At 43.5% G+C, this 22190-nt stretch overlaps 1 protein-coding gene across 6 annotated transcripts in view; it reads left to right on the top strand.

The window, feature by feature from the left end:
• The window catches only part of LOC135112848 (zinc finger and SCAN domain-containing protein 12-like), a 23665-nt gene extending 1714 nt beyond the window's left edge, over positions 1–21951 (top strand). For 3 of the 6 annotated variants that reach the window (XM_064027729.1, XM_064027731.1, XM_064027730.1), the window contains exons 2-14: positions 1560–1657; positions 3508–3743; positions 5280–5432; positions 6534–6673; positions 7924–8035; positions 8228–8325; positions 8811–9126; positions 9550–9668; positions 10560–10722; positions 11538–11612; positions 12003–12252; positions 12617–12685; positions 15895–17618. In XM_064027729.1, the coding sequence (XP_063883799.1) occupies positions 1597–1657; positions 3508–3743; positions 5280–5432; positions 6534–6673; positions 7924–8035; positions 8228–8325; positions 8811–9126; positions 9550–9668; positions 10560–10722; positions 11538–11612; positions 12003–12252; positions 12617–12685; positions 15895–17258 (3156 nt within the window). In that variant the 5' untranslated portion in view covers positions 1560–1596 and the 3' untranslated portion in view covers positions 17259–17618. Of the gene's footprint in view, positions 1–1559; positions 1658–3507; positions 3744–5279; positions 5433–6533; positions 6674–7923; positions 8036–8227; positions 8326–8810; positions 9127–9549; positions 9669–10559; positions 10723–11537; positions 11613–12002; positions 12253–12616; positions 12686–13849; positions 15275–15894; positions 17619–18598; positions 20035–20824 lie in introns of those variants that run through there. The other 3 variants (XM_064027734.1, XM_064027733.1, XM_064027732.1) reach the window with 3 other exon arrangements.
• The last annotated feature ends 239 nt before the right edge of the window (positions 21952–22190 follow it).

The raw sequence follows: 22190 nt of genomic DNA, 5'->3' as shown, positions 1-22190 counted from the left end.
CAGAAGAGCAGTCTGATCTGGGGACATTAATTGTGGTCCCCTCCCCAGACAGGGACTCCGAGGCTGCTGTAAGAGTCGCTGTAAAATTTTTGGATTTTGAGTGAAAGGTGTGTTTGTGCTTGTGTGTTTGCGTGCGTGCGTGCATGCGTGTGTATTAGGTGCATGTAATTTTGTGTGAATGAAGACGGTTGTATTTAGAGGGCAGGCTGTGAATGCTCCCTTGTCTTGTGAGACACAAAGGGAAATGTTCAGTGAGGTCACCGCCAGGTCACTGGAAAGTTCACAGCACCCGTGATCCAGTACAAACCAGGGCAGTGCTTCAGAACTCATTGGGAGTTATTACTGTTTCAGCAGGTGTCTGCTGCTTCCTCCTGGGGATAAGTTGTATTATTTCCATTAGTTATCTTTTCCAATCTCTACTTGTGTAATCAGTCTAATGATTGACGTGTCTTGCTCAGCATTTTGGCAGCTGGTCTGGGTTGATATGTTAAGGATTTACTAATATTAATATTCCAGTGTTCAGGGGTGGTGTACCTGGGCATGGCTTGGTCAAGTGGCAGGTTAGGTTTAGTGAGAAAAAGAAATGCTGCTAATTCCCTCCTGGCAGCAAGGCAGATGTGTGTGCATACTATATAAAAAAAAAAAAAAAACTGGTGTTACTTCAGTGTTATCAAAAACTTTATATATATATATATATATATATATATATATATATATATATATATATATATATATATATATATATATATATATATATATATATATATATATATACACACACACACCACAAACCTTCATATTCCCTGCATACAAACATTCCAGACTTGTGTTTATGTATAGATTATGTGGCAGATCTGAAGATGCAACAACCATATATACACTGCTGCAGATATATATATATATATATATATATATATATATATATATATATATATATATATATATATATATATATATATATATATATATATATATATATATATATATATATATATATATATATATATATATATATATATATATATATATATATATATATATACCAAAACTTATGGAATGACACAAGAGTAAACATTCAAACCTCCACACACAGAAGCAACGACAAATAGTCCTACTGTCAAATGTTTATATATATTGTCAGCCAGGAAAGGATTAGGTGTCTGGCTGTGGATTGGGGACTTCCTTGGTTCTTGCAGGATTAAGTAGCTGAGTTCATTGAGGCTGTGTTGTGATTGTGTCAGTACTCAGGATAGAACAATAAATAGTTGGTTCTAGGTTGATAAAGTTAGGTTTAAAAAAAGAGTAGGAAGGGAGTGGTTCTCAAATAGTGTTAGATGAATGGAATAGACTCAGTGATCAGGCTGTCAATGCTGAGTTGTTCAGGAGCTGCAAATGAAGGTTAAGCAAATATATGGTTGAGGTTGATAGGTGGAAGTAGGTAGGCTTGTTTTGTACGGGGACTGCCATGTGTAGGCCTGATGGCTTCTAACAGCTTCCCTTATTTTCTTACGTTCTTATGTATCAGTTGGACAGTGTTGTCACTGTGTGTTTGTTTACAGAGCATAAAAGCAGAGCAGCAGCAGCAGCAGCAGCAGCATGGTGGGCCGGCGGGGCAGACCGCCCAAGAGGAAGGTGGAGGAGCTGCAGGAAGACCACGGTGAGGCTCAGTATATTGTCATCATTCTTTGACGTCAGTGGCTGTTCTTTATGCTTGATTTATTATTAATTTTTTTTTTTTATGTAAGAGGGACATTGGCCTAGGACAACAAAAATCATAGTAAAAGGGCCCCTGAGGTTCCAGTCCCTAGGCTTAGGAAAACAAAAAATAACAAAAAAAAGCCCCCCAGAGGTTCCAGTCCCTTGTCTTAGGAGGATAAAAATAACAAAAAAAGGCCCCCAGAGGTTCCAGTCCCTTGTCTTAGGAGAATGAAAATAAAAAAAGGCCCCCAGAGGTTCCAGTCCCTTGTCTTAGGAGGATAAAAATAACAAAAAAAAAGGCTCCCAGAGGTTCCAGTCCCTTGTCTTAGGAGAATAAAGATAAAAAAAGGCCCCCAGAGGTTCCAGTCCCTTGTCTTAGGAGAATAAAAATAACAAAAAAAAGGCCCCCTGAGGTTCCAGTCCCTTGTCTTAGGAGAATAAAAATAACAAAAAAGGCCCCCAGAGGTTCCAGTCCCTTGTCTTAGGAGAATAAAAATAACAAAAAAAAGGCCCCCAGAGGTTCCAGTCCCTTGTCTTAGGAGAATTAAAATAAAAAAAGGCCCCCAGAGGTTCCAGTCCCTTGTCTTAGGAAAATAAAAATAAAAAAAGGCCCTCAGAGGTTCCATTCCCTTGTCTTAGGAGAATAAAAATAACAAAAAAGGCCCCCAGAGGTTCCATTCCCTTGTCTTAGGAGAATAAAAATAACAAAAAAGGCCCCCAGAGGTTCCATTCCCTTGTCTTAGGAGAATAAAAATAACAAAAAAAAGGCCCCCTGAGGTTCCAGTCCCTTGGCTTAGGAGAACAAAAATCACAAAAAAAAGGCTCCCAGAGGTTCCAGTCCCTTGGCTTAGGAGAACAAAAAATAACAAAAAAAGGCCCCCAGAGGTTCCAGTCCCTTGTCTTAGAAGGATAAAGATAACAAAAAAAGGCCCCCAGAGGTTCCAGTCCCTTGGCTTAGAACAAAAAATAACAAAAAAGGTCCCAGAGGTTCCAGTCCCTTGTCTTAGAAGGATAAAAATAACAAAAAAAGGCCCCCAGAGGTTCCAGTCCCTTGTCTTAGGAGGATAAAAATAACAAAAAAAGGCCCCCAGATGTTCCAGTTCCTTGGCTTAGGAGAACAAAAATCACAAAAAAAAGGTCCCCTGAGGTTCCAGTCCTTGAAAAAATAGTCAAAAAGGATCATGCAGAGTTGGAGAATCATTGAAATGTTGTGTAGATTCAGATGATATAAGGATGCAGGTGTCAACTTTTACCTGCATCCACTGATATGTTCAGGCACGCTTACATCAAATTGCTGATTAAGGAATTGACTGTGGACTTGTTGAAGAAATAAAGGAACCACAAATATCACCAGTATAGATTACTTAAGAATGGCCGTCCACAAGTCATCCATTTGGTTCAGTGCAGCAGGGATTGAACAGAAGTGAACTCATTTCAGCTTGGATAATCTGTCTTTCGTGGGAAGGAAAGATAACAACAGAATGTGGGTGTCTGAATATACTTGTTGTGCAGGAGACTGGGGAGATGGACAAGAAGAGAATGTATTGTTTCTGTGTTGGTGTAATCAGTGCAGGAGGCACTGCTAGTGTTGGTGTTTGAAGGAAGGTGTTCAAGGACTTGTTGCCTTTGTTGACTCTTTACAAAATTGCACAAACAAACAGGACCTTTTTGAGGCTTGTATTCATCATCATTGAGCTTCTGTGTTTCTGATGTTGACTGTCAGTCTTCATCACCTGGACGTCCTCTGGTAGTTGTATTATTTTGCCTTATTATGGTTTCTACTAGAAGAGTAATGCTGTTGACTTTCAGATGGAAAATCAAAGTCTGCCAAGGAGGCCAAGATTGAGGCCATCTCCCTGGACGCCTCTGAGCCGGCACACATCGCCCTGCTGTCCCTCACCTCGGAGGCCTGGAGGCACAACGACGAATCTGAGGAGTGGAGTGAAGACCACGCCTCAAGGGTTTCTGAAGCTGAGAAGGGGAAGGGAGGCACTCTGAGCCAAGGCATCTGCTGGAGGGGCATCCCAGACCCTCCTCCCTCACAGGTACTCTTATATTTTACTTGTATAAGGCAAGTGAGGGAGGAGTGCTTTCTCTTCTCCATCAGGGGCCAAGGGGTAAAAAGAATGGTGTGAATGTGAAGGTTGTGTGCTTTTCTTAGCTACCTGTCCTGGCATATACTAGGAAACCATAAAAATGACACTTTTCACTTTTGTTGTATTGAGAGACACGATCCCACAATACATTTTTATAGTTCATTTTATTTCAGCTCAGTCTTATTATGATTGACTTTGGGTTACATTGCAAGAGAGTAACATATATTTACAAATAATGTGGTCTGACCCATTGGTGGGCACACACAAGGTGCACCCCTTGATGGGTCGTATTGCAAGTGTGTGGTATATTATTCTGATGTCCATGCTGTAGCTGTATACTGATACCAACAGACTCTGCAGTCCTTACAGACATCACTCACCTCTGCTCACTCTAAAAGTTCAAGCAATACTGATGTGATGAGAGGTTTTCATTGCCACACTGGAGGGGAGTCTGCCGCACTGCCAGTCGCACATAATGTGTTAAACAGATATTCCTGTGTATGCTGACAAGATGTGGAAGGTGTGATGTGCTGTGTGCAGGAGATAGTACAAGTGGTAGTGCAAATCCACAGAACGCCTGACTTCTGATCTTTCTAAAATTTCTGATTGGGGCAGAGCAAACTTGGTATTGTTCAATGCCTCAAAAACTCAATTCCTCCATCTATCAACTCGACACAACCTCCCAGACAACTATCCCCTCTTCTTCAATGACACTCAACTGTCCCCCTCTTCTACACTGAACATCCTCGGTCTGTCCTTTACTTATAATCTGAACTGGAAACTTCACATCTCATCTCTAGCTAAAACAGCTTCTATGAAGTTAGGTGTTCTGAGACGTCTCCGCCAGTTTTTCTCACCCCCCCAGCTGCTAACTCTGTACAAGGGCCTTATCCGTCCATGTATGGAGTATGCTTCACATGTCTGGGGGGGTTCCACTCATACTGCTCTTCTAGACAGGGTGGAATCAAAAGCTTTTCATCTCATCAACTCCTCTCCTCTAACTGACTGTCTTCAGCCCCTCTCTCACCGCCGCAATGTTGCATATCTAGCTGTCTTCTACCGCTATTTTCATGCCAACTGCTCTTCTGATCTTGCTAACTGCATGCCTCCCCTCCTTCCGCAGCCTCGCTGCACAAGACTTTCTTCTTTCTCTCACCCCTATTCTGTCCACCTCTCTAACGCAAGAGTTAACCAGTATTCTCAATCATTCATCCCTTTCTCTGGTAAACTCTGGAACTCCCTGCCTGCTTCTGTATTTCCACCTTCCTATGACTTGAATTCCTTCAAGAGGGAGGTTTCAAGACACTTATCCACCAATTTTTGACCACTGCTTTGACCCTTTTATGGGACTGGCATTTCAGTGGGCATTTTTTTTTATTAGGTTTTTGTTGCCCTTGGCCAGTATCCTTCCTACATTAAAACAAAAAAAAAAAAAAATCTTATGCTATATATTCACAAACTTCATCCCCACTTACTTATCCTCAGGTGGTTTTGAGCTGCAGAAGAGTGGCCAGTGGTGAGGAGTTTGACTGTGAGACTCAGACCTTCCACTTCACCCATGTGTCCACCAGCAAGGTGGTGGTGGTGCCAGACTCAGACACTCCGGAGACCATCAAGGTGGAGATAGACACAGACCAGGTGAGGCATTGAGTCAAGTGTGTGCGTGCCTGATTCCATGTATTTATGTTGATATTCGTGGTGGCATGGTAGGGGAGAGTACTTGCTGGGAAGGAGCCTTGTTCTGTCCAACCTGTGGGGCTGAACATTGTAAAGTGAATGTGCAAGTTGTGTGCCTTATCTTGGCTAGCCCCCTTTTTGAGGGAAACAGCCTTGGAATAGGAATGTTTTTATCCATGAAACAAGTTGTGAGAATTTATATGTACAGCTTATGTGAAATTTTTAATCCCAAAAGTCTACATGTGATATTTCATGAAATAGGGAAATTAACTATAGTGGAACTAGACTAACTTGGTGCTTGGGGTGTTGGCTTTTGTCACCACAACCCTGTGGTGACCTGACCTGACTGGTCAGCATGGTGCAGTCTGTGGGACTCACATATTAAGGGCACAGTTGCAGCAGTGCTGCACAGCCTATCTGTGTTGCCAAGTATACTGGAAGATATAAAGCGTTGTTGTTCCATCATCAGTTTGAAAGCCATTAAAAAAAATATGCAGTTGTATATAACAACTTATAATTTTGGAATAATTAAGGCAATGGATGACAGTATGAGCAAGAGAGAGAGAGAGAGAGAGAGAGAGAGAGAGAGATGTGTGTTCATATGCCTGTTGACTGTGAATGTGACACCAGTGTGGGACAGGAGCAGCCAACACCTTGAGTACCAAGTTAGTCTGTTTCCACTATAATATGGTTAGTATGTTATACACTGCAAATTTACAGTTTGTAAATGGAAAAAAATAGCTCCTGAAATATCTTGCGTACATGGAAGATTTTATTGTGTATTCTGGTGATGTTACTATTAAAAGTTGTATTTATGGAAGAAGGTTGCTGTGAGAGGAATGCAGTGTGAGTTGTAACCTGAGACAAGCAAGTGTGAAGCAGTAAATCCTTTATAGATATCAAAGAAGAGCTTTAAGCTTGATAACTAACACCAAACAAGAGAGGCCAGCCTTTACTCTTGTGAATTTTTTCAGAATGACTCTTGTAGTGAGATGTAGGTAGTTAAATCCATGAACAAGTTGCTGGCCATTGTTAGAATATGGTTTGTTTCTGCTATTTTAGCAGGAGGAGTTTGTGAGTCACCCGCTGGTGTGCTGCGTGGAGGGCTGTGAGACAAGCTCTGACGCAGACACCACCACCACCTTCTACGCTGTCCCAAAGGGAAGGGAAAGGTCATTATGGGCTGAAACGCTTGACATTGTGTAAGTAACATTCACTAATCAAAAACATTCTAGAGTCATGTTTTCCCAACTGTGATTAAAGTTAATCCAAATCATTTCCGTCTTTTCATAGACGTCCAACCCTTCAGGAGGTAAACATATCACGCAGGGAAGCCACAGAACGCCTGACTTCTGATCTTTCTAAAATTTCTGATTGGGGCAGAGCAAACTTGGTATTGTTCAATGCCTCAAAAACTCAATTCCTCCATCTATCAACTCGACACAATCTTCCAGACAACTATCCCCTCTTCTTCAGTGACACTCAGCTGTCCCCCTCTTCTACACTGAACATCCTCGGTCTGTCCTTTACTTATAATCTGAACTGGAAACTTCACATCTCATCTCTAGCTAAAACAGCTTCTATGAAGTTAGGTGTTCTGAGACGTCTCCGCCAGTTTTTCTCACCCCCCCAGCTGCTAACTCTGTACAAGGGCCTTATCCGTCCATGTATGGAGTATGCTTCACATGTCTGGGGGGGTTCCACTCATACTGCTCTTCTAGACAGGGTGGAATCAAAAGCTTTTCATCTCATCAACTCCTCTCCTCTAACTGACTGTCTTCAGCCCCTCTCTCACCGCCGCAATGTTGCATATCTAGCTGTCTTCTACCGCTATTTTCATGCCAACTGCTCTTCTGATCTTGCTAACTGCATGCCTCCCCTCCTTCCGCGGCCTCGCTGCACAAGACTTTCTTCTTTCTCTCACCCCTATTCTGTCCACCTCTCTAACACAAGAGTTAACCAGTATTCTCAATCATTCATCCCTTTCTCTGGTAAACTCTGGAACTCCCTGCCTTCTTCTGTATTTCCACCTTCCTATGACTTGAATTCCTTCAAGAGGGAGGTTTCAAGACACTTATCCACCAATTTTTGACCACTGCTTTGACCCTTTTATGGGACTGGCATTTCAGTGGGCATTTTTTTTTATTAGATTTTTGTTGCCCTTGGCCAGTATCCTTCCTACATAAAAAAAAAAAATAATAATAATAATTTTTGTGATGGCAGCACTGCCACTTATAATATGAGGAAGATTTTGATGAAGCTGGAAAGTAAAGTTAGCTTCCCCATAGTGGTTCAACCAGTGACTGCTTTAGTAGCCGTTGGCACCTTACTGGTCACTGTCCTGGTTGGTCCCGTGTTGGTAATGTTTTGTAAGCAGCAGCAGCTGCAATAGTTTTATTGACAGTTTGTCCAGAATTTCATTTTTGTAATATCTTGAGGGATTTCCTTTCAGACCTTGTGTTGAAGGTGATTCAAGGCAACATGTTTGCAGTAAACACTTCATCACTCCCACCAAACTGCTGAGTGGGAAGGGAAGAACAAGAAAAAAGAAGACATGTGACATGGTAAATATCATGATCTCTGCCAGCAAGGTTTATAGTTAGATAGAAGTAATTGTCAAATCTGTAAATGTCACTTAACTGTTTCTGAGCATTCTGCTTCTTGTGTGATGCCTTACTTGTTTGGGATGTCAGCAGTATGGAAAAACTGCCCTTCACATCAAATGACATCTCATAATGTTCTGTTCATCATTTCAGTTGGTTGCAGAGGAAGCAGAGAAAATTAGACAAGGACTGTCTTCTGGCAGGCCTAAGAGAACTCCAAAACCTAACAAGAACTATGACTGGGCTGAAATGTAAGAGACATGTGGGAACTGGTGAAGTTTTACATTCTAGAGTGTGACTTTGATCTAGAACTTACCTAAAGACAATGGAAAGAGTGTAGAATTTCAAGGCTTGAGTTCTTTATCCTTGACTGGTTTTTATGGATGTTTTTATGCCTTTTGGTGGGTGAGTGAGTTAAGAGAGCTGATAACAATTATACTGGAAGCATACTCTATGAGAGGAAAAATGGTTAGCAGGGAATATATAATCAATAGAATATAGGAGGGAAATATGTAAAAGGAAGATTAAAAAGAAAGCAAAGACTTTGTTAAGAATATGGAAGGGAATACACTAAAGGAAGGTTAGAAAAAAAAAGACTTCATTATCATATTAAGATTGAGTTAGTTCACTGTCACAACAATCCTACCATGCAAGTGTTCATGGGGGGAAGATGATGTAAGACACACCTAAATATTCACATTACTAGCATCTGCCTCTCCTTGTCATGTTTCCACAGAGTTCCGTTGATCAAGGCGGAACCTGATGACCTGGAGAGTGAGCTGTACCTGAGCACCACCTTGGAGAAAACAGGAGGCACTGCAGCAACTCCCAGGAAGCATTTGTTGTCCTCTTTTAAGGAAGACAAAGAAAACAAAAAGCCTTCTTCAGACACTGAGAGAGAGAATCTGAAGATGGATGATGAGGAAGAGGAAGATGAAGAGGAGGAGGAAGAGGATGACTTGGAGAACATCAGTCTACCCAGTCACCCCCGTCCTCCTCCGCCCAAACCTAAAGGCCGTCCACACAGGATAAGAGACTCCGGCACCCAGACAGTGAGTGTGGGGAGCTTTCGTTGCCAGGGGGAGCTGAGTATTCAAGGAAGGGATGTGTAAGGCATGGATGGATAGGACAGCCAATGCTTGCCAGTGGTATCATGGCCTGTATTGAGAAACACTTTTCTCTCACCATGACTGTTTTCAAAAGCCATAGAGATGATTAGCTTTGTTCTCAAGAGTGTTTCTCCTTTTAATAGTGTAGAGGACTTGTTAAACTGTCACTACAATTATAAGAATACCCTTAAAAACATGAGTAGCTTCAATCAGAAGTTTTCCAGAGTATGGTTCTATGTCTGTGTTAATAGTGTCTGTATTCATGCATCCTTGGTCATTACGTTTTGAACTTGTAAGGAATCTTTTTGACAATTGATGTAAAAGCTACTGGTGGATGATGTAATGCTGTCTTTTCTCCTCAATAAGGAAAGTGCGTATAGGACGCCCGGACCACGGCAACCACTGCGGGAGGTGAAGGTGCAGTGCAACATCAACTCTGAGGCTCCTAGTCCCTGCACCAGCTGCTCCTATGTCAACTGGCTGAGGTAAATACTCGAGAAACTGTGTAACGCAAGAAAATAGTAGCTTGTCTATACTATGTCCTACATTATTCATTTATTGATGTCTGAAGATGGCTCACACACTGTTGAATAGATTTACTTTAAATGTGTATTTGAAAGAATAAAGCTGAAATGAAGAGTAGAGAGGAGAGATACATGCTAGTGTTGTTACAGAAATAATTAGCTATACAAATTTATTAACTATTCTTTTTCAGACTTGAATAACCATAAATTCTAAGTACCTGTGTGTGCTGTAGCTGTACCTTGTCACTGCTTTCCATCACTACCTCTTACATCTTGCTTCCTTTCCTCAAGGCAGTGACTGTGGCAGAAAAGCTCTACCTCTCCCTATCCTGACACTTTTTACTTTGAGCATTCTACCTTTACTTGCACCTCTTTCACACACGTTCTCAGTCCTTCTACCTCTTATATACCAGGCAGGCAATCACATATGGGATGGCTCAGACAAGACACCACACTTTTACACACACACACACACACACACACTGTTCACATTCATCCCTCTGTGGAATGAGAAGACCTTGTGGCCTTTTTGTCCCATAAGGCCTGGTAATTTCACTCCCACACTTTGAAGTCTCTTATAGGAGAGGAGAGCCACTTTGAAGGTGGAAGGATAGGCATTTGCATATGATGTTTTTGTTCACTGATATCAAAATGCTTTAGGTTTTTTTATCTTGAATGTAAATCTTGATGTGACCAACACTTCAGAATGTTTACTACCATTGGCTTGTTGATGTTTGTTGAAAGGTATTGGACTTCCATTTATGCTTATACTGTTACTTATGCTGTTCCATGTTTTTTCTTTGTTGCAGTTAATTTTTCATGTAAATATTATAATGACTCGCATGCTTACAGGCTGGAGGAGCTCTTGGTAGACTGTGCTACCAAGATGGAGGGTGGATTGTGTGTACCAGAAGTGCAGGAGTGCCTGAGGAAGGTGGTGGACAGTGTGCCTCACCCGACGCACGCCACCAACGTGCTGAAGCTGCTCAGCGGGGACGACAGGGACGCACTGGAGGTAAAACACTGCTTATCCATTCCTTCATGAATAGTGGGCATCACACTAGTGGGTGACCTCTGTGTGGAAAGTGGGAGTGGACAAGAAGACAAACCTGATTTTTGTAATGGAGCAATTTTTCATATATTTTATATTTTTTTTATTTTATGAAGGAGGGAACACCAGCCAAGGGCAACAAAATGAAAAGAAATAAGGCTCACTGAGGTGCCACGCCCCAAAAAGTAAAAAAATGATTGTTAGAAATTAGAGTGTAAGTGTCTTGAAACCTTCGTCTTGAAAGAGTTTAAGTCATAGGGAGGAGGAAATACAGAAGCAGGCAGGGAGTTCCAGAGTTAACTGGTATATCTACAAATGATGGCATTTTTCATATTAATTGTAGTGTTTCTAGCTGCAGTTACATATAAATAGCAAGAAAATGAATGAGCAGTTGTGTGCACCTCACTACTACACTAATTAATGAAGAGATTGATTATGATGCAGGTGAATTTTAAGATTTGGTTAATTCTTGGATATTTGTGTTGTCCGTTGTATGTGAAGGATCAAGAAAGTTTGCATAATCTTGAGAAATGTGCCTTTCAGAATTATTGCTATAAGGAGTGCCATTCATGAACTGTCCATTTACTAAACATAACTGGCAAATAGAAGACAGGAAACTTTGCTTTTGTATAGTTGCCAGACAAAAAATATGACATAATTGATTGGTAGAAAAGATATATAATACTATTTTTGTAGACTGTGCTTTGTGTAGGTGTGCATTTAGGTTTGTCATTTAAGTTCTGTCATCAAGTGTCTAATAGATGTACATTACATTACAGAACACCAGTGATATTATTCTTGTACCGAGCCAAGAGGACGAGGTTGAAGTTGAGAATGTTATACACACAACTGTGGTAAGTGTTGGTCACAATGACATTAATGTCTTACTGAACTGGAGTATGTCGAGAAGAAACTTTGAGGAAGGAAGGAAGGAAGGAAGAGAAGGATGTAGAGGTGAAGATTAAGATAAGTGAAATAGAAAAGATGTGAAGAGTGTCGTTTGTGTGTGTGTGTGTGTGTGTGTGTGTGTGTGTGTGTGTGTGTGTGTGTGTGTGTGTGTGTGTGTGTGTGTGTGTGTGTGTGTGCGTGCACATACACCTTGACATAGCTTCCTCCCTTCATGGCTGGTGCTGGCCTGGCAGATAGATATGTTAAAACTATTTGCCAGACTTGATAAAAATTTCATGTGACTTCTAAGTAAATGCAAAATAGTAGTGATGTGTTGGTCTTCCTCTCCCCCTCAGGAGGAGCCAATCACAGGGGTGAGGGAAATCACACCAAAGACGTGGCAGAAGAAGGCCAAGTGGAAAAAAGCCCTGATACCTGTAAATTATGTCAATAAGGAGGAGGAAGAGGAAGACATGGATGGCCTTGGGATCCAGGAAGCCACTGAGATGGATGATGATGAGTTCCAGCCTAGCTATCTTGAAGGGGAAGAAACGGAGGAGGATGAGCAAGGCCTGGATGATGAGGACTGGACTATGAATAAATCAGGTGAGGAAAAACCTTTCAGTGTTGTCCAGTTTTCATGCTACAGCTGTTACATGCACAAGAAGACCAGTTATCTAGTATATAATCATTTAGATTGGTTAGGCTACTGTATTGTCTTAGAAAAAAATTCAAAAGTCAGTTACAGTTTGGCATGATGCGTGTCCTGTTCAGCCTCCAACCACAAATGTCTGTATGCTCTTTCTGCCATGATCTCTTAGTAAAAACCAAAATGTTTTCATTCATCTTTGGCATGCCTTTACTGTCTTCCGGTCCTTAAGTCTTGTGCTCCTTATCATGCTGTGTTTTGCTGTCATGCTTGGGAATGCTGGGATTCTAATAGTAATCAGGCACTTTTTTCTTTCTGCAGATAGAGACTCCAGATCTGCTACCAAAAAGAAACCAAAGAAGACCCCACCGCAGCCCAAAGTTAAGAAAGGTAAGCTACACACATGTTCTTCGCCTCGCATGTTGGAGGTGTGCCAGCCAACCTCCAGCAAGTGAAGCATTGGTTTGAAATGTTTTATTGATTGATGAGATAAAGGGAAGGGCTGAGATTCCTACAGTGAGGTGACCAGAGGAAAAGCTGGCTCATATTTGCTTTCATATATTTTGTAGAACTTGTATTTGATTTAAAAATGTTCAAATAGTTTGTTTAATTAAGCTTATGCCTTCCACTTTATTGGTGCAGTGTGCTTTGTGATGTTTCATTGAGGGTTATGTGATTATTGTTCTTGTGTGAAGGACCAATGTACTGGACTTTTTTTCATTACACAACATCAATAATCCAATATCTCTCAGTATGGCAGGATGTTTATTCTGTCTTGGCAACTTAAAAAGAATGAAGTGTGCAGTCAGTACTTTCATAATGTGTTATGTTTGCTTTACCTTTACTTTAAACACTCCAGCTAAGTTACTACTTTGTGGTAATGAACTCATGATGCTGAATCATTACCACTCTCATTATTAATATTTGGGTGCCTGCTGTTGTGAGTCAAACGTGTGAGTGAGGTGATGCAGGTGTGAAGTGGTGGCTAGTCTTTCAGAGGTGAGGGTCAGTACACCCTGCTATATTTGATTTAATTTTCTGTACTCTCTTCTGTATTCAACCTAAGAATGGTGCTGGGCTGGGGACCTGTTATCCCTTGACCATTTCTCCCATTTTCAAAGTGATGATTTGGGAGTCACAAGTACAGCATTGATTTGCTTCAGAGAGGTAGTTTGTTTTCTGCCATGTAAAATCCTTTCACGGTCATCCCCTCACTGGGAGCACTTGGATTGAGGTGTCAGAATATATAGATGGATAGAGATAGATAGTTTGAGATAATACCAACAGGCATCTGATATTTTTGAGAATTTCTATTGTTTCTCATATTTCAAATGTAAAGGGAGCACTGAAGTATTGGTGAATAAGAACTTAAGGTACAAATCAGGAGCAGCTTACTCGACATAAGTACCCCGTGATTTTTTTTATAAATATTAGAATTGAAGGGATGAATTGCATAAGTTATTAAAGTACAATGAAGTGATGAATTAGATAAGTTATTAAAGTACAATGAAGTATGTCTGCCTCCACCTCCCTAAGATCTTGTGTTTCTTCCAGGGCGAGAATGTCCTGTGAGAGAGGCAGGAGGCCGGGAGGTGGAGGTAAGGGAGTCGGGGAGTGAGGATAGTCAGGACACTCTTGGGCTTGTTGACGCGGGAGTAGTGACAACTGTGCCTAAGCTGTTTGTGACCAAGAATGGCATGCTTAAGGTTCAAGAGTCCCACGTTGGAAGGCAGCGGAAGACACGGTTGGCAAATGATGATCGTTGGCTGCGGGGTTCCTTCACGTGCCCCGAGTGTGAGCTGGTCTTTACCACCAAGCTCAAGATGGAGCAGCACCAGCAGTATGTGCACAAGGGAGTCCCACCCTGGAAGGGAAGCCACCTCTGTGAGGAGTGTGGCAAGACCTTTACGCAGAAGGTGGGTCTGCAGGTTCACCGCATGCATAAACATGGAGACCCCAAGCAGTTCCCATGTCACCTGTGTAGTTATGAGGGAGTTACAAAGGCCAAGCTGGCCAGGCACCTCAAGAGTCACACAGACGAGAAACAGCTCACTTGTGAGGTGTGTGGAGTGTCTCTCAAGACCACAGACACATACAAAAACCATATGGCCCTACACACCAACCAGGGCCGCTACCAGTGTTCTGTGTGCAAGAAGGCATTCCACCATAAACAGTACTACGATGATCACTACCGCAGCCACTTCAGCTTAAGGGAGTACAACTGTGAGATCTGTCACATGCGTTTCAAGACCAACAAGTCCCTGCGCACACATGTCCGGGCTGTGCACCTCTGTGACAAGAGGATGGTGTGCCCTGTGTGTGGGGCACGCTTCATGACGAACTTCAACCTCCGGGGTCACATGAAGAAGCATAGCAGGCCAGAGGCTCCTCACTGCCGCCGCTTCCAATGCAATCTTTGCATTGTCAAGGTACACACCCAAGCTGAACTGAATGCCCATGTGATGCAGATGCATCCCAGAGAATGCGAGTCAATCGAGGTGAAACACGAATCGTTGGCTGCAACACCTCCGTCTTCTCCTAGGTGTGTGACACTGATCCCCAAGCCTCACCAGAAGGAAGTGGAGGACGGAAGTCTCCTGGGTTTGCAGCACGCTGGTGAAGGGGGGGAAAGGGTTAATAGTGGGTGTGAAACTGTTGGGTATGGAGAGGCAAAGGCATTTGTACAGGAGGGTTGCAGTGAAGCTGTGGAGGGGATAGAGGCTGTGGAGGTGGAGCAGCAACCCAGGCATCAGTTGACTGTTATCTATGTGTATGATTGCAACAAGTGTGGAAGCATCTTCTCATCAGAAGGCCTCCTTGCTGCCCACCAGGCTGCAGATCATCCAAAGGCCTCAAGTGACTGATAAAAAAAAAAAAAAAAAACTACAACTACACAGCAGAAAGAGTTGGTTTTCTTGCTCTTTTATGTGGCACTTGTTTGAAAACTAGGATGGTGCTGGAGGAATAAATATATTATATCTAATTATTTATTAAATTATATATATATATATATATATATATATATATATATATATATATATATATATATATATATATATATATATATATATATATATATATATATATATATATATATATATATATATATATATATATATATATATATATAAAATATGTGCTTGTTATACTATGGTGTACTTACTGTCTCACATTTTGTGTAGATATCAACCATTTATTTATATTTTTTATTAAAAATCTGATAAACCTAAATTGTATTGCATTTTATATCCTTTAGTAATTTTACCAATTTAAACATTTTGTAATTGTTGTGCATGGTGTGGTAGAAGCAAGTGAACATGGCAGTCTGTGTGAACTTAAGTTTTATAACCAAAATGCCAGCAGTGGATTTAATCAAGGATAATGCTTTATTGATTTGACTTGTCATCAAAGCAAGTCATTAGTGAAAAAAAAAAGAACTTGAGCACTGTGCTTCATTCTTCATGCTTCAAGAAGCTTTACTTCTGCCTCCAAATCACAACAGGAGTGTGTCAAGGTCAGCCACAAGTGGCAGCAACTTAATCGCGGGAGGTGCCCATGCCCCCCCCACCTCCGTGCCTGACAGCCGCCTCTCATTGCAGAACAGATGGTGTCGGCTGGAGAGGGGGCCGGGGCAGGTGAGGACGGCAGCACCGTGGCTGAGGACGACTCCACCACCCCTAAAGTGCCGGACACTTCACAAGGACGGCGGCGGCGCAAGGAAGGTGACACTCGCTGGATCAGGAAGACTCACTCCTGCAATATCTGTGGCTTAGTGTTCAGCACTCAAAAGAAATTTGATCAACACTTCAAACACATGCACCTTGGCATTGCCCCTTGGCATGGGGAGCACACCTGTGATGACTGCGGCAAAGTGTTCACGCAAAAGATAAGCCTCAACGTGCACCGCATGTTCAAACATGGGGCTCCACGGCGCTACCAGTGCTCCCAGTGTGTGTATGAGGCGCCCACCAAGGAGTACCTCAAGCGCCACATGAAGGTGCACACCAATGAGCGGCAGTTTGTGTGTCCGCATTGCCACAAGGGACTCAAGACGGCCGAGTCTTACCGCAACCACCTGGTCATTCACACCAACAAGGGCCGCTTTGTCTGCCAAGTGTGCCAGAAGGCATACAACCACAAGGGTGCCTACCAGGACCACATACGCACTCACTGTGAATTCCGGGACTATGCCTGTGACTACTGTGGTGCAGCTTTCAAGGCTTACAAGCATGTGGCGCGACATATCAGGGCCGTCCATCTCAACGACAAGCGGTTTATTTGTGACGTGTGTGGTGCCCAGCACATGACGGGCTTTAATCTCAAGGCTCATGTGAAGAAGCATGGGGACCTGTCCTCTCTCTCCTATGCCTACCAGTGCACTATGTGTGAGGCAAAGTTTCGGGGGCCTGATGGCCGGGCTGTTCACATGAAGGTTGTCCACACCACTCCTCCCACACCAGCCAACCCAAAGAACCCAGAAGCAGTGGAAGTTGGGAATAAAGGGGATGAGGGAGGAAGACTGGTGTCACCTCATCCCACTCGTCGCCCAGTTCAATTCCATTACTCCAAACTTTCGAGAGAGGACAGGGTTCATGGAGCTACAGGAAATAGTGGGAGGGAGAGTGAGTCCTGGGGCACCATCTACCTAGATAACTCAGTTGATTTCAGTCCATTTGATGGTAAAGAGGATGAGGCAGTGGTGTATGAAGTGTACAGTGGAGGAGAAGAGGAAGAGCTAGAGGAGCAGCTTGACAAAATGAAGGAGGAAAAGTTTTTTGCCTCGCAGGAGGTGGGTGCCTCTACTGCAGGCAACAATGACCGAGTGATACATGTCTATCCTTGCAGTGCCTGTCACATCATGTTCACTTCAAGGACCGTGATGGAGCAACACTACGAGACTTGTCAGCAGCGCCAAACAGTCATTAAGGAGGAACCTGTTTCTGTTGATCAAATGAGCGATTAAATCTCTCTTCTTTTCGTGTGTGCTCATATACAAGACTCAGAACTAAATAGGAAGGATGGCTTCTGTAGTGTGACTCAACCAAGATGGATTGTCTTTATTAACTTATGTATATTTATCAGGCTAACATCACTATCTTTATTAACTTATGTGTTACCAGGCTTATATCACCCTTGAAGGAAAGCATCCAAGACATGGAGTCAACACACTTTCACTTTCATAATATGGATGAATATGTAGAGACAATTGATATTATTGGTACAATTCTACAGGCTTGAAAATAATGTTCCCTCATGATGCTCTACTGATGGAAAATGAAAAAAAAAAAAAAAAAAAAACATAAATAAAGGATATATGCAGTAAGGTCAAGTTTCTTTTGCATTACTAGAAAGAGTTGTGGTGGAGAGTGACTGGTGGAGTGGGGAGTGTGTCAGTTGGGAAGTGTTGGTTTGATTGGATGTGCTTTCAGTATGTCTCCAAAAGAGTGGTTGGTCTTCCAAAGGTAAAAAAATGGTACACAAAAATCTTATGTAGGTATGTACATGGGTATAATGTTGGTAACCTTTTTATGCAACTTGCTTCAAAGTGATGATAAAGTCAATAATCTCAGGTACACTAAAAGTTTAATGTCAAGAAAAAGAATCATAGCTTAAATACTGTGAAGGTTTGGGATATGATCCACTATTAAAAAATATTCAGCCTTTGGTCAGGTTGTTACAGGTTTTCTCAAGATATTTGGCCATTCATGCAGCACTGTAGATGATTTGTCAGCATGTGCTGCTCGTTTGTCTGGCAGACAACAAGATTTTGAGGTTTTATGTTTGTACACACACACACACACACACACACACACACACACACACACACACACACACACACACACACACACACACACACACACACACACACACACACACTGAAATTTTGCTGATTTGTAGAAGTAGAAAATGAATGTGAAGTAGAAACTTGTGCTACAAGATTAAGAATAACTGGAACTTAACAAGAGGGGAGAAATATATATCTACATTGTACATATTAATGCCATTGTCTTCTTCCCCTGATGTACAGTTGAGAAAAGTCTAATCTGGTATAATTCTGAGTGATGAAAACCCAATATTGTGTTTGTGTGTGTGTTTGTGTATGTGTGTGTTTGTCAAAATAGTTCAGCAGTTTCCTTTTTTATTTTTTCATGCATTTTTTAAACCAGATTAGAGTTTTGCCAATAGTACCTTGTGAATGTAACACTGACAGTCATGTTTGGTGGCTGAAGTGCAACATGTGGATGCAGATCAGCCTGGGTGCTCCTCGCCTGCCACCTACCTGACTGCTGCTTCTCCTTGCAGGTCAGATGCTGGTGGCTGGCGAGGGGCAGCAAGGCTCAGTCATATCCCAGATGCCTTGCACCTCCACCTCCACAGTCAAGAAACAAAAGAGACCTAAGGGAAAACCCCAGAAGGATTTGAATCACGATGACGGATCTGAGGGTGCGGATCACCAGTGCTCGGAGTGTGGCGAGGTGTTCCAAAGCTTGCTGGAAGCCCGTGTGCACCAGCAGCAAATCCACACAGGTCCCTCCACCTGGCAGTTGCAGTACCTGTGCCAGACCTGTGGGGAGACCTTTGATGAGAAGAGAGGCCTACGCACACACCAGGAACTCCAGCATGGGGCGCCGCGCCGCTACCAGTGTGACCAGTGTGACTATGAGGGCCCAAGACTCTACCACCTGAAGAGACACATGAAGGTGCACACTGGTGAGCAGACACATGTGTGTAAGGTGTGCAACAAAGGCCTGAAGAGCCAGCAGGCGTACAGCAACCACATGGTGCTGCACACCAACCAGGGACGCTACCGCTGTGACCAGTGTGACAAGGCCTTCAACCAACGTGCTCTGTATGAAGACCACTGCCGCACTCACCGTTCTGCCCGCTGCTTCACTTGCAAGTACTGTGATGCTGCCTTCAAGACCTACAAGAATGTGGCATGCCACGTTCGTGCCGTCCACCTCGGGGACAAACGGTTCATCTGCGACATCTGCGGCAGACAGCACATGACCGGCGCCAACCTCAGAGGGCACATGAAGGCCCATCGGGGCGCTGCCTCCCTGCCTCGTGCCTACCACTGCTATTTGTGCAGTGCCTCTTTCAGGGGTCTGCGGGGACTAACAGTGCATCTAGAAGTGCTGCATGGGGTGGCTGAGGAAGGGCCAGAAGAACTGGGGAAGGGAGCCACTACACACCACCCCACACGGCGACCACAGCACATAGACTATGCTGTGGTGGATGATGGAGGTGATACGAAAATGTGGACAGAGAAAGAAACTGTTACAGGCTCAGATGATGTACAGACAGATGTTGAGAGGGAGGAAGAAGAAAGTGAAAAAGTGGAAAATAATGAAAAACACAAAGGAGAAATGAAGCAACATATTGATACTGAGGAGGTAGAGGTGGAGGAAGGAGTGGAGGTGAGGGAAGGCTTTGAAGTCAGTGACCTTGCCGAGGAGGGAGATGGAAGAACTGTGGTTGTGGAGAGTGAAAACTTTGTGTTTCGAGTTAGACCAGAAGAGATTGAATTTGAACTGTAGTAAACTCCTATTGACTTAAAGAGTGAAACTAATATATATTGCAGTTGAATAATGTGACCTAAGGCCTTATGTTGTTCCTCCTTTAGGACACACTGACATGCTTGTTCTGTAGAAAAGGTGGAATCTTCATGTGCCTGCCCAATCAGTCTCTCAAAGGAGGAATGCTGCTGTAATAAAAATAAATTGTATTTGAAATTATCTAATTAGTTTTATATTTTTCTCATTGAATTGTCAGTCATCAGTGAGGAGAGTTACACCCAAACCCCAGCCACTCCTGTGAGTTTGTCCTGAGTGAGGTGCAGTGCAGCACTCCAGCCCACTGAGTGACTCCACCACTACTGCACAAACTTGCTCTTTTCATAAGCTTTTCTTGAATGTGCCCTTGAAGCGTTTCTTCCACTATGTCACTCTTCACCCACGCCACCAGGATCACTAGAAGAGTTTTCACGTCTTTATAAATGTTGTTGAGTTGTTGAAGTATGCACTGAAGAGACTTTTTAGAGAGAGAGAGAGAGAGAGAGAGAGAGAGAGAGAGAGAGAGAGAGAGAGAGAGAGAGATTTGTTGTTGCTCTGACAGTCATTTTTTATTTTTTTTTTATTTTTTAAGGCACTCGATACTAAATTTGGCTATCCTTTCACACCCTTGGCCCCACGTAAGCTTTAAACGAGACAATACAAATAATATCATGAAGATTAATGTCTTTCTCACAAAGCCAGTAGGTGTGTACTTACCGGCTAGAAATTTACACATACTTATTTGCCCTATGTATCTTAACATTACGATACGTGTGTGTGTCGGGCTGGGGGTAATAGGATATAAATTTGTTTCCACTTCTCTCTTAAGAAATTTGTCACGATTGGGAGCATCACTGGTCTTCCTCATTCTCCCAGCTCGCTTCCCGGCCCCGACCAGTGTCTGTATGTGAGCCTTCGTGAGTTTGGTGGTGGTGAATTGGTAGTAATTTTGCAAAATAATGCCTCTTTTCAGACCACGGTGACGTGTTCGAGTCGGGGGAAGTGAGCTGCCGGCACTGCAAAAGGGAGTTTGCGGGTTTCGCAGTGTTCGATGGCCACCGATGTCGAGGACGCATCAGCAGCAACACGTCGGATCGCAGGTTCCTGTGCAACCAGTGCGGCAAGACCTTCACGCAGAAGATCAGTCTGCAGTACCACAACATCTACGTGCACAACGGGGAGAGGAAGGCCGCCTGTCCTCACTGTGACTACCGGGCCCCAGACAAGGCCAAGTTGTCTGTGCACCTGCGGACACACTCAAAGCTGCGGCCTTACGTGTGTGAACTTTGTAAGGCGTCTTTTAAGTTCCGCTCCACCTACCGCTCACACGTGGCGCGACACACCAACTCAGGCAACTACGTGTGCAGCCAGTGCAACAAGGCCTTCACTATGGCCTCCGAGCTGCGGGAGCACCGCCGCATCCACGGGCAGGAGCGACCCTTTGTGTGTCCGCTGTGCGCCATGACCTTCAAGCAGAAGAAGCAGCTGCGGGTGCACCACCGCGCCGTGCACCTGCGAGACAAGCGGTACGTGTGCGATGTGTGTGGCTCGTGTCACATCAACAACTGGAACCTTCGCGCGCACATGAAAACACATGTCAGAACGGACTCGTCCTTCGCAAGCTGCTGCAAGCTGTGCGGCAGCGTGTTCCGTGGCCGCGCGGGGCTAGCGGCACATATGCGGCTGCGACACGGCGGTCAGTATGGCCAACAGAATCCACAGGAGGAGTGGGAGGAGGAAGAGGATGAGGAAGAAGAGGAGGAGTTGAGTGAGAAGTACAAGATGGTGCTGAGCCTGGCGTCCCGGGAGGCCATCGAGCACGTGATTGAGCCTCAGCAGAAGCAGGAAGTCAAGATGATCGAGGTGTACTCGTGCTCGTGCTGCGGTCAGCTCTGTGAGTCCCTGGAGCAGCTAAGAGCTCACTCCTTTAGCGAGCACTGAGCATGCAGCCTCAAGGCGCGGCACTGCACAGGCGGAAGCTGTGAACGCTGCGTCTTAACTTCAGAGGATTGAACTCATGTAAGAGAAATGCCTTGTAAACCGCTGTATTTTCTAAGTAATAATAACGTGTAGATTCATAATGTTATTGCTTACAGTTCAGTGTTGTTTTCATTGTTCCCTCCTGAGGAATTGATTGAGTGTACTGACATTTCGCGGAAGGGAAGGGGGGGAGGGGACATGGGAATCTGGTGGACATCGTAGGAGGGAAGGGAAGGAGGGAGAGCGGTGCCATCAAAACAGCGCCTCCTTTTCAGTCTTGCGTTGTTTATAATATGATTACAGACTGTATTACTCCTTGTTTCGACTTCAGTAATAGCACACACACACAACACATCCAC

The sequence above is a fragment of the Scylla paramamosain genome, chromosome 24 (genome assembly GCF_035594125.1).
Source record: "Scylla paramamosain isolate STU-SP2022 chromosome 24, ASM3559412v1, whole genome shotgun sequence".
NCBI classification, from domain to species: Eukaryota; Metazoa; Arthropoda; class Malacostraca; order Decapoda; family Portunidae; genus Scylla; species Scylla paramamosain.
Note: the sequence above shows the minus strand (reverse complement) of the source record. Positions and strands in the feature narration are given on the sequence as shown.